This window comes from Branchiostoma belcheri, unplaced genomic scaffold (assembly GCF_001625305.1).
Source record: "Branchiostoma belcheri isolate BF01 breed outbred unplaced genomic scaffold, Haploidv18h27 scaffold20, whole genome shotgun sequence".
NCBI classification, from domain to species: Eukaryota; Metazoa; Chordata; class Leptocardii; order Amphioxiformes; family Branchiostomatidae; genus Branchiostoma; species Branchiostoma belcheri.
Window position 1 is genome coordinate 1,610,451 of NW_017803491.1, and position 12,922 is coordinate 1,623,372.

The 12,922-nt window shown below is 41.2% G+C and overlaps 1 protein-coding gene and 1 pseudogene across 4 annotated transcripts in view; one reads left to right on the plus strand and one right to left on the minus strand.

The window, feature by feature from the left end:
• Window positions 1–20: 20 nt before the first annotated feature.
• Window positions 21–3,817, minus strand: LOC109469315 (annotated as a pseudogene).
• A 725-nt stretch (window positions 3,818–4,542) lies between these two features.
• The window catches only part of LOC109469267 (cathepsin L1-like), a 15,341-nt gene continuing 6,961 nt past the window's right edge, over window positions 4,543–12,922 (plus strand). Inside the window, exons 1-6 of one of the 4 annotated variants that reach the window (XM_019767756.1) lie at window positions 6,731–6,835; window positions 9,749–9,860; window positions 10,031–10,173; window positions 10,524–10,688; window positions 11,346–11,378; window positions 11,555–11,746. In XM_019767756.1, the coding sequence (XP_019623315.1) occupies window positions 9,767–9,860; window positions 10,031–10,173; window positions 10,524–10,688; window positions 11,346–11,378; window positions 11,555–11,746 (627 nt within the window). In that variant the 5' untranslated portion in view covers window positions 6,731–6,835; window positions 9,749–9,766. The other 3 variants (XM_019767757.1, XM_019767755.1, XM_019767758.1) reach the window with 3 other exon arrangements.

Sequence of the window (12,922 nt, forward strand, 5' to 3'; positions counted from 1 at the left end):
TTCTCAGTCAAGTCACTGTCAGTCAAAAGATTCTGTTTTGCTCACAGTAGTTTTATAGGTAGATTCACAACTATCAGAGGTGAATGTCACAACTTGCTGTAGTACTCCTCTGGAACCACCAGGTGGCGCTCTATCTCTGCCAGGCACCTGCAACCTGTAAAACAGCAAATATCAAATTTAACATTCTTCCTGCTGCCTATCCTTGTAACCAATGCAAGTTTGGTGCCAAAAGGTTGTCTTCGTAAGGAAAATGTTACTATAATTTATGACAACCAACAGGACAAAATGTTCAAAATGTGTTCACTTCGAGACATTTGATTTACAGTTAAGAGTTTTGTAATCAGCATAAGTTTTACCTGACAATGCCATGGCTAGGTCCAACTCATTACGGAGTATCTTCAGCACTTCAGTCACCCCATCCTCTCCCTGAGTGAGAGATAAAATGTTCGCTGTAATACGACTTATACGAGGTATGGAGTAAAGGTCCCATATCCGATAATCCTCTGGGGCTGTAGGTTGTTAATTCACTGTGTTTATTGGAAGGCAGAGCCCATCCCTCTCCTTCTACTGACTTTACCTCCCCAACCAAAGTCAGGTACCCATTTTACACCTGGATGGATTGAGGAAAGTCATGTAAAGTGCCTTTCCCAAGGTCACAAGTGCCTTTCCCTGGGACATCTAGCCAGGAAATACCAGTGTCCACTAACCAAGCCACTTAGCCATTGGGACAACAAATACAATGTCCAGAAAACCAGAAATTCCAAATGTATAATGCTGCACCTACATTATAAGCTAGTCCCCAGATGGCAGGGCGGCCCACAAACACAGCCCGTGCTCCCAGTGCCAGGGCCTTCAGAACGTCTGTTCCAGTTCTTACACCTCCGTCCAGGTAAACTTCCAACCTCCCTCCTACAGCAGCAACTATCTCTGGAAGAACCTCAATCTGCAAACAGTAAAAATGTGAACAAATTATACATGGAATAAAGAGGGAAAAATACAAGACAAACATAGTACATGTAATAACACTAGCCTCTGTTATGCAGTCTCTCACTGTCATTGGCTGGTTGGGCCTCCTCCCTCTAAGCTTGTGGCCATACACCTCTAACTCAAGAGAACCAGAACTCAGGGTTGTTGATCACTATGAAAATCAGTCTAATAATAGCTCAGGATTCTCTGTCACCATGGAAACTAGTCACCATAGCCTCCAACATTATGGTAACAGACAGTTCAGACCAAATTCGCAGCATATGCTTAGCATAGATGTTAACTAATTCAGTCTAACAATAGTTGGTCCAAAGACATTAATGTCCTTGGTTGCTCCTTTCCTGTGACTCACAGTAGCTGGAACTCCGTCCAGTTGTCTCCCTCCATGATTGGACACCAGAATCCCCTTCACACCTGGATGGTCCAGGGCTATCCCAGCATCCTCTGCTGTCATGACTCCCTTCAGTATGATTGGCGAGGTTGGTGATGGAGCTCAGCCAATCAATGTCCTTCCGAGGAGAGGGCAGGGTCCTCGGGGCTGGCACCACTGCCATAGTTCCGCTCATCCTCGGACTGGAATGTTTTCTTAAGTCGTGTCAGTAGGAAAGTGTGGATTTAAACATTCCTGAAGCAAGTGGCCTAGTCTCTTTGAAAGGGAACAAAGATTAATTACATGTACTTCCTTTTCTAACAAGAAGTCAGAACTTTCAGACTTCTGGGAAGTATTTTGGGTCAAGTTCACAGACCTTCATTAAGTGTTTTGAGTTTTCTTGAATGTATTGGAACAGTGGAGAGGACTGTATTTTAATACTAGTATGTAATTCCATCAGGTATCACACCACTTTTTGAGCAAACCAAACACCACAACCAGAAAGTAATTATTGATAGAAAGGCAAGGCTGGTAAAAACATAATCTCTGTAGAGGAGGCAGTGAGCATACTGACCTGAGATGCTGATGACTGTAGTCCCTGTAGATTGGGCACAGTCAGGTGTGGTGGAAGCCTGAAGGAGTTCCTCAGATCAGGATATCTCTTCCCCACAACCGGCAAGTCTACAGTCACCACCAGGGCCTTATATCCGGCTTGTGCCGCCCTCTGAACCAGTCGTTGTGTGAACCGTCTGTCTGGCATGATGTACAACTGGAACCACTTCAGGCCTCCAGGCGAGGCTGAAGAGATTTCCTCCAAGGAGTTGTTGGCGTAGGTGCTGACAATCATACATGTGTGGAGCTTGGCAGCAGCTAGGAAGAAAGAGGTAGAACTAAGACAAGGAATTAGAAATTCCAAACTTCTGATAAGCACAGTCATCCTGCCTGTCAATCTTCCCCCACCCATGTGCTGTCAACCTACACTGTTCAGGCAAACATACACACAAACCCACAGCACAGCCACCCAAAACAATACTAGTAGCCCATTCTCATCCATAAGCTTGTATGACCCAACTTACTCAAGTACAATATATCTGTCCCAGAAATATCAAATCTACACCATACCTTTAGCTGTTTTGCTGTCCCCATCTGGCCAGGCTAACCCTTGTAATCCTGTGGAGCTCACACCAACAGGAAAGTCAACCTTCTCCCCAAGTAGAGACGTGGACAGGTCTCGGCATGACACGTCACGCAAGAATCTCGGCCGAATCCTCAGTCTGCATCAAAAGATCACAGAAATTTGGTGATGCGTGCAGTACCTAATCTCCAAGCAGATGTTGGAAGGCTTTCTTTCTGGCTGCCCTTTTCTGTGACAAACTGCCTGTGAGTCACTGTCAGAAGGGCAGCTAAAAATGAAATGATTCAACCTCACCCAACATCTGCTTGGAGATTATGCAATGCCAATTTCACAACAATGCTGCCTTATTATTATCCATAAGTTCATTCATTATAACCAACAGCAGACACTGCTGAACAAACGTTGAGATAAGAGGTCAACAGTCTGGACCAGACGTACATTATGTACATGTAGCAGGTGGTCCCACAGAGTTGGAGAGACCGTTCACCACATGTATAAATGTGTTGAAGTAAGAATAAACAGAGCAGTGTTTTGTCTGGCTAGACCATGCGAAGGTAAATTTTGTGCATTTGCTTTGCAAATTTTACCATTCTAGCTAAGTACGTTTTTATTTTGCGCTTTTACGAAGGTGGGCGGGGCTATAGTAGTAGTCTGCAGAGTCTTGAAAGAAGACTGACAAGGTACTAGTAGTTATTTTACTATAATGCATCATTAGAACTCACCTCTTGAATGCTTCTATATTTTCCTTTAATGTTTGACACTGGTCCGCTCCTGAGCTGAAGTACTCCTTGTAAGTTCGTGCGAGCTTGTTATTTGCATACTCCTCAAAGTCTGCCACGCAAACCATACGGTGGGACATCTCGTCCTCCAGATAAAATAACCAAACCTGATATCAAGAACTGGCAGTTTTCTACCGTTTAACCTCCCTGTTGCATAGAGCTGTGACCAATAGAGAAGTGCTACTTCCGTGTTAAAGGTTGATACATTTGTACACATGTCACCATGTCATTACTTGAGGGTCATTAGACTTTAGACCGTGAAAGGTCACTAGCGACTTCTATCGATCCTTATCATAACTACAACAGTTGTCATTATCCGTCCTCCTCTTTAACAGTTGTATCAAACAGTTTCCAGTCTAGTTTCCAGTACTGTTTGTCTTTTATTGCTGAGAGAAGTAGTAAAATTAATGGTAGTGACAAATGCTATCTCGAATGTTTTTATCAATACCAACATGCACAACGATCTATGACGGCTGTCCCACAGATCACAACGGCACCCGTCATCGGGTTCAGGGATGTCGGTGACGGCAAGGACTACAGGATCGTGAAGTACAGGTAATGTATTCTTAATTACTGTCACAACATTTACAGTTTCAAAGATGCTTGTCTGACGTTAGAAATGTGTTTGGCTTTAATTTCTTGTCTCTTTGAAATCAGACCCGACTGAAACGGACTGGACAATGATTTTCATCCATTTGTTATTGTTATTATTATTATCATTTATTATATTGTTATTATCAATATTATTGTTTTCATTATTACCATCATTGTTAGCTATTAAAAAAACCCAAAACCTCTGCTTGGATAGTACCAACCAATGCTCTTTAAACACTGCAAACAACCAACAAGAAAGAAACACCCCTTCAGACCCGGATGAGATCACATGACGCTCTCAAGACTCATTCATTGTCAGACTACAGACTGGCACTTGGCCATGGAACGGCGACGTCTGCACATCATGGAGGTAAAAAAATCACTGTACCTCCATAGCATGATGTTTACATGGAATACTACAGCTCAAGGGTTTTACTTTTGTTTCTATCATGACATTTTTGTTGGCTTCGTCGTTACTGTAGTAGATCAAGTTGTTTCACCGGTCTGGGTAACATATACCGGTAACCCTTTATGCTAACCCTAATTTAGGGTTACACTAATTAAAAAAACCCTAATTTTCTAGTGTTTGATTGTTGTTGACTTGCCCTCCCAAATGTAAGCAGTGGTTTGGAAAAAAACTGTTGTCTATTGAGAAATGAAAGATTTTCTTTCTCGCCTACAGAAATCTACCAAAGTTAAGATGATGCTTTTGATTCTCGCAGCTGTGATCTCCATGGCAACTGCCGGAGTTCTACCTCATAATAAGGAGTGGGAAATGTGGAAACTACAACATGGTAAGCACCATGATAAACCCCCATGTAGGGATGTAGATTTCAGATACAAGGAACTTTCAAATTCGTATATATTTCCCCTGGTCCCAGAGAATGATTAATTACATTATCATGAAAGTTCACATCACACATGTGTTGGTAGTAATCATAGTAAAATGTTGAACTTAATTCCAACATAAGAGCAAATTTTCAAGGACAACTGTCGCCTTCATCGGGATAATTAATGACCAATTCCTTCGAAACGCAATCTCGCGAGAGGTACAGTTACATACACGTGACCTTATGTAAGTTATGCACACGAGACTTTACATTGGGTATGGAAGTCCTCCTCAGAGTTTGAGGACAAATTAAGGACCGTGAAACTTGTATGAAAAGTTTTTGAACTTACTAATTGGTTATCAAGTAGTTCTTTCTTACATTTGCTTTGTATATGTCATCAGGAATGCCAGACGCGACAGAAGCTGAAGAGTACAACCATAGGCCAGTCTATGTGAAGATCCCCATCAAGATCTATCAAGCTCCAGCAGGCTAACCCCTGTAAGCCCGTGTAGCTCACCCCTACAGGAACGTCAACCTTCTCTCCAAGTAGAGACGTGGACAAGTCTTGGCATGAAGAATCTCGGTCGAATCTTAAATCTGAACTAATCAATCAAAGGTCAATGACCTGGACCAGACGCCTATCACCATGGTAACCGGACACCCTGATTACATTATGTAGCAGGTGGCCAGACATAGTTGGAGGTAGGGCTGCGGACCGGTACACTGTACCGGTCCAATACCGTAAAAATCGTTTCGGTACAGGTCCAAAATACCGGATCATGAAGTAACGAGTATATACCGAAATAGCTAGTTTACACCATGTATATGACTAAAGATAGGTAAATCCTACCACAAAGACGAAAAATTAGCACTGGAAAAGACGTAAACACCGTCGATTGATTTGAGATCCTCAGTCTCACGAGACATCGCGAGAGTGTGGCTGATCCAGGGTTGTGATTGGAAGATACTGACAAGTTGTCAACACTTTATTATTGTTTGTGTCATGATTGAAAAAGTGAAGAACACGTGTTAATTTGTCAAATTGTTCAGGTACAGGTACAGGTCCGGACCTGTACCTAAACCTCTGTACCGGTACTTGTACCTGTACCTGATGTTGCGTTTAGGTACGCAGCCCTAGTTGGAGGAGCCGGTAACCGTATACTTTATTAGAAAAAATACCCAAACTCGTGATTATATGGTTGCTTCTAAATTATTTCTGAGTACATTTGTAATATAAGGAAAATGAAACAATAAACTTACAGCATTGCAACAGTTTCGAATTGTGCATCATTCATGCTTTGTGTGTATTTTGTACGGCCAGAAAAATTCTATGGAGAACTTTTATAGTATAGTCTTCCGAGATAGTATAGTCATGAAGGGTTCGTCTGTGTGTACGCAAAGGGTCTATATGGAATGTCTATTCATTGACTCAGTTCTACCAATGAGGTTCAAAATTTTCGAGGTTCAGGTTTAATGGACCAACCGATTAACCAACCTGAAAAGATTAAGGCAAACACCCCTTCCGACAAGAATGGTCTCTCCCGGATGAGAGTCACATGACGCTCACATGACACGTGACTCATTCATTCACGAGTTGCACATTCCCAGGATGCTTTGCGCCCAGGGTAGGTCACGTGGGCGTCAGGGTAGGGAAAGGTCGCGGTAAACCACGTGACTCATCCTCGGCTCTGGTCGGAAGAAGTCGGAAGTGTTCGCGAGCGCTCGGAAATTTCAAAAATGGCTGACACCACTGCCGGCGGCGGGAGGTACGTAGTTTTTCACGGCGTTCGTACGGCAAAGCGGCATCGAATTTTTGCTCCATGACTATCGGTATGGGATAGGATAGGGTTGATTCAACACACTACGTGAAAATGTGAATGCTCCCAGCCTACTATCGGCCAGATATCGCTTAGGGCACCTTCTTCCGACCAGAGCCGAGGATGAGTCACGTGGTTTACCGAGACCTTTCCCTACCCTGACGCCCACGTGACCTACCCTGGGCGCAAAGGATCCTGGGAATGTGCAACTCGTGAATTGTCAGCTGATGAGTCGGCGGGAATCAGTACAGACTGGCACTTGGAGCAGAGACTTCCTCACATCAACACCACATTTCCTCCATTATTTCTACATCAAGTATTAGCTGGTAAGTTCTGATTATCTTTACAAATATTGGTTATAACAGTGGTAGCAGTATTTCTCAGTTTTCTCTACTGATACGCGAGAGAAAAAATGTTTTAAAGTCGTTTCTTCTGACCTCAATTTTAGCATGATGTAATACTGTACTACTAGCCCAAGGGTTTTACTTTTGTTTCTTTCATAACATTTTCTTTGGCGTCGTCGTTACTGTAGTAAATTTGTTTCACCGGTCTGAGTATTTCTCATATAAATCCTTACCGTTGGGGTAAGAGGATCGCGGAAATTGGTAGCGTTTCTAAGAAGTAATTTTCTCTGTAACTTCCGTATGAAATTATAGTGGGTGGGGGGCGCGTCCTGGCTAAGTCACGTGCAAATACCTGATGCGTTTTTAAGTGAACTTCAATATGTACGCGTTTGTGGTCACGTATTCCGTCGCAGAAGAGATATAGTACTATCTTAATAAGATTTCTAGCTCTTTTGGTTCTCTGTATTATATAAATAGGCAAGCAAGCTTCACCAGAAATTATGATTATGTGGTAACAGTGGCAAAGAAGCGTGAAACAGGTATAGGAAATATGCTAAAATTGATTGCAAAATTTTGCACCACAGAGTCGAGAATATCTTAAGTGCTTGCATACACATGCTATCATTTTCTTCATGATCATTCTAAAATACACACTTCAGTGCTATCATATCTGCAAATCATTCTGACAACACATAATCAAGAGGTAGGGGCACCTGAATGTTTGCTGTAACCCAGGTGTTGGTTATACAAGCTTGAAACGTAGCTTGTTTGAACAGTGCTGTCAATGGTCCAAAATTCCAGTAGCAAGCTGCTCCACAATACACACATAGGCATAAAAAGCCATTCAGTTTGGCAATACATGTACAAAGACTACCGGTATACAGCTAACACCAGTACCAGGTGTAAAGAGGAGAGTTTGAGAGAACAGATTGCAGTGTTTTGACTGTTTTTGTTGACTTGTTGTTTCGAATAACAGCTAGTTAGAAAAAATAAACACCACAATCTACTACATGTAGTATTTTCCTGACATTTGGTCAGAGATTGTTTGCATACTAGATAGGTGTGAAAATATTCAGGTATGAAGTGTTTCTTTGTCCTTCCCACTGATTGGTGTTTAACACCTTCATAGACCAATTCCATTGTGTGTTTTTGTAGTCAGCCACTTCATGTAGATTTTGTGTGGCAAAGAAAGTGTTACTGTGTCTTGTAATTAAGCGTAAAGCATCAAAACCTCTTACACATATTCCTATGTCCGAGGTCTGTTTCAATTTATATATTTCACCAGGGATACAAGTACATGTCACCTACTGGCAGTTTTCAACAAGTTGTAGACGGAGAACACCAACATAGAAATAACACAACATGAACATGATCATGAGAACAGAACCCCCTGTATACTAGTAGTAGTAGATTGTAAAAAGAAAAGAACTAAATTTGAACTTGAACCATTTATTTTTGTTTTCTTAATGGTAGAATTTTGGGGACAGCTCACCTGTGGTACTAGACACTCTGATTATGTTGTTTGTTCAGACTAAACAGGATACTGACATTTACCATGTTACCTCTGGGCATCATGTGATGTTTTTCACATGACACAAGATTAGACGAAGAGTGTCACTAAAATTATGACAAGGACTTGAAGGATATACTAGTACTAGTAGCAATTGATATGTACTAAATGAAAAAAATAGTACCTTATAACCAGAACTGGCCAACAAACACATGTGTAAAATTAATTCAAAGTATCAACTACAATGTTAGCTATAAAAGATTTACTTCCAGTCTTTTTTTACAGTTATTCAAATGCTGTCTATATTGTTTTATACTTCACGGATTTGTACAAAACGTTCCTCTTCAATTTGGCCGGTAGAACAAAGAAATGACAAGCTATTGTTTTCTGTTTATCATGTGACAGGAAATTCTATACTCCCACCAGGTGTGTGTACAATAGCCTCAGGTGACAATGTCTTGTGACACATACAATGTACAACTCAGAAGTGTATTGTGACATTTCACTGACATCCCCTGTGGGCTTCTGAATATTAAAAAAGGCTTTGTTTGTCATATTATCCAGGTTACATTTAATCTGCTTGCATGTTTGTAGATATCTTTATTCAGCCGGGGATCAGACATGATTATGAAAAATACTTTGGTGTACAGAACTTGTCAATTGTTTTACACAAGAAACTAGTTACCCGGCAAGCAACTAGTACTAGTAGCTAGTCACTGACGAAAAGTAGTGAATGCTACTCACTACTGTACTTGAAACATCTGACCATTTTCAAATAGTATGCAGTTGCTTGAGTAACAGTTTGCTTATTACCTGGAAGTCTAAACTTCATCGATGTGTCACTTGTTTTTGTTGCGATGCAAGTTTCACCACTGATTTCATCAGAATATCCTGTGATGTTCCACCTGACAATCAGGTGGTCATTACATCATGTGACCATTACTAAGCCATTTCCTGCTCTCACAGTACTTAAAGCAAAACAGACATATGCACACTGCATACTTCATATTCCCAGGGGCTTGGTGAGCTGTGGTGGTGAGGGAGTTATATACTTGTTAGGTTATAATGTATGGAATCTGTATTAACTTCTGTCTGCTTTACTGTTAATTTGTGTATTTTCGTAGGGAATTAACTTCACAGTTCTCAGTTGAAACTTGAAAACATTCTCTAGTACAGTAGTATATACTATTAAATACATGTACGTTGGAAACGTATCTTGGTGTCTTGAATCTGCAGTGAAGAGTAGTGAAAATTTTACCACCAAATCTTTCCGAGATTTCCAGTAAGTTTTGTAGTGTAAGAATCTCGAGAACACCACTGATGTTACCACTGTTGACTGTTGTCTATTGAGAAATGAAATAATTGTATTCTTTTCTTGTCCACAGAAATCTACCAAAGTCAAGATGATGCTGTTGGTCCTTGCAGCTGTGATCTCCATGGCAACTGCCGGAGTTCTACCTCATAACAAGGAGTGGGAAATGTGGAAACTACAACACGGTAAGCACCATGATAAATTTGTAGATTTGTCATAATTGAGTTACAAGAAAAGCTTAGATTTTCCCAATGACAAGGGACTTTCAACTTGTTGAGAAACATTTGTCTTGGATGTGAAAATCCTCTTCAGTACATGTACTTCGTTCTTACATTTCCTTTCTATATTTCACCAGGAAAGCAATATGCGACAGAAGCTGAAGAGTACAGCCGCAGGTTCATTTTTGAGAAGAACACCATCAAGATCGCAGAGCACAACATCAGGGCCAGTCTGGGCATGCACTCCTACACTCTGGCTATGAACAAGTTTGGAGACATGGTAAGGACATTTAATGTGCCTTATTTCAGACCTTAGGTCCTCCTGCAACTATGATGCAACATTGTGTACGATCCAAATTTTGACAGTCTAGTGGTTAAAAATCCTGAATGTTTAACTTTAAATCTTGGTCTACTTATTAGAATTTGGAGTCTGCATATGTATGCTACCGGAAAGGGTTGCAGGCTTGTCACCCATTGGGTAATACTTAAGTAGGGATGTACCTTTCAAAATCTGACGAAAACTCTGCACATACATATGTCATCCTTGAAATTTATTTCCTGTGGCCTAGCCTTTAAATATAACGTTGACTATGATATGATATTCTCACACCTCTGTTTCTACCACCATAGCACCACGAGGAATTCCACCAAAGGATCATGGGAGGATGTCTGAAGATCGTGAAAGTCAACAAGCCTCTGCTGGGGTCAGAGTTGAAGGATGATGATGACAATGGTACTCTCCCCAAGTCTGTGGACTGGAGGAACTCTCACATGGTGTCAGAGGTCAAAGATCAGGTCAGTATGATGTCAAAGGTCTTGAGTTGCAACCATACAACCCTTGAATGAAACTTTTTATAAAAATGACAGCACTTTTCAAATGATACATCCTACTAGAGCTGTGTACCTAAACAAATTTTAGGTACAGGTACAGGTACAGGTACACAGGTTTAGGTACAGGTCCGGACCTGAACCTGTACCTGAACAATTCGACCAATTTATATGCTCTTCTGAACTCCTTCAATAACAAAAAAACATAAATAAACTTGATAGTTAAGGTTTATTCTTTGTTTATGGCGAATGCTCAGATAAAATATAGGCAAAACTAAGTTGTTTTTGTTTTCATGAACACACTGTCCTTACACAGGGACCCATTGTGGACCAGCTATTTACACATTTGAGGTCACAAATAGGCATAAAATTAGTGTGAAATTGTTTAGGTACAGTACCGGTACTGAGGGATTAGGTATTTTGGACCTGTACCTAATCAATTTTTCCGGTACAGTATCGGTACTGCGTACCGGTACACAGCTCTACATCCTACCTTTAACTATAAACTAGAAAATACATGCTAAGAAATTGAGCATCCCAAGTACTTAGCCATGTTCATAATGTTTGCTGAGAATGTTAACATTTTGAAGCTCTTGTCATTTTGTGTTCTCTTACATTTTACAGGGAGAGTGTGGATCTTGCTGGGCTTTCAGTACGGTAAGTCATTAAAAAAATTTTTTTGAAGTCAAGCCTGTACAAGTAACCACCTCTACATCAGAACCACCTGGCCAATTTGACCAAATTTTGGTAGTCCATTTGTCCATAGAAGTATTTTGAGCTGTGAAAAGTTATGTAGAGGTTGATGCTAAACCCTGGACCGTACCATTTTCCAGACGGGGTCCCTGGAGGGACAGCACGCTAACAAGACAGGTCAGCTGGTAGACCTGAGTGAACAGCAGCTGGTGGACTGTTCCAAGGACTTTGGTAACCAGGGGTGCGGGGGTGGTCTGATGGACCAGGCCTTCCAGTACATCAAGGCTAACGGGGGACTGGATACTGAGGAGTCCTACCCATACACCGCTACGGTAGGTTCAGATTGCAGGGCTAGAAATATCACCTGTATATGCAGGTTGAATTAGAGCTGTGCATGTTACTTCTGATGTCTATCTGCTCTGGTTCGTAACTTGGTTTATATATTCAGGTGTTAAAGAAATAATGGCAAGGTATGTAGACATAAGTATTTCCAGCCCTGGATGGCGTGTTTATTACCTCAGGGTAAGGAAGTTTTGGGTGGCTGGGTTGTGGGTTTGTGTGTCTGACTGTGCTAATTGCATTGGTTGCTTATGATGGATGGGAGATAATTTTGACAGATAATTGATAGGTTAAGCCTGAAGTGTGCCACACAGTTTGTCATTCACTGTTGCTTCCTGGTCAGGACTTATACGTCATATGTATAGTTAGGTAAACATCATGTACTGTTATCATTGTAGATCAGTTAGGCAAGCTAATGTGTTTGCCTAACACTGACCAGAAAGCTCTGCAGTCAAAACAGTTTTGACATACCAGCTAGTTAGGCAAGCTGCCAGAGTGCTACCAAGAAGGCAAAGGAGTTAGGCATGTAGTAATCCATATCCATGAAATTTCAGAATTGAATTACCCAAAGGAACAATATGGTGACAAACTTTTTGGACTGAAAAAACTTGTGCTCTGATGTCAGCCATATATAATCAAGTCAGTGTGGCCTTATCAAATCTTTTATAATGATAGAGGAGTTAGGCACATAGATGGTGCAACTTCGGTAACTGTCTGTGTCGCCTATGTTGGTTGCACGTCTGACCCTGGTGAACTCTGTATTTGAGATTCACTTTGTCTTTGATATTGGTGGTAGGATGTACATGTGTATCACAGTGTATGTGTACGGTGGTGACAGTCCTAAAAGAACACAAACTTCCATAGTATGTCTTTGGTATTGTCTCTGAAAATTATCTTAAGAACAATCAGCGTGCCAAATCTGACAGGACGTCGAAACAGTTTTGACATACCAGCTAGTTAGGCAAGCTGCCAGAGTGCTACCAAGAAGGCAAAGGAGTTAGGCATGTAGTAATCCATATCCATGAAATTTCAGAATTGAATTACCCAAAGGAACAATATGGTGACAAACTTTTTGGACTGAAAAACTTGTGCTCTGATGTCAGCCCCATATAATCAAGTCAGTGTGGCCTTATCAAATCTTTTATAATGATAGAGGAGTTAGGCACATA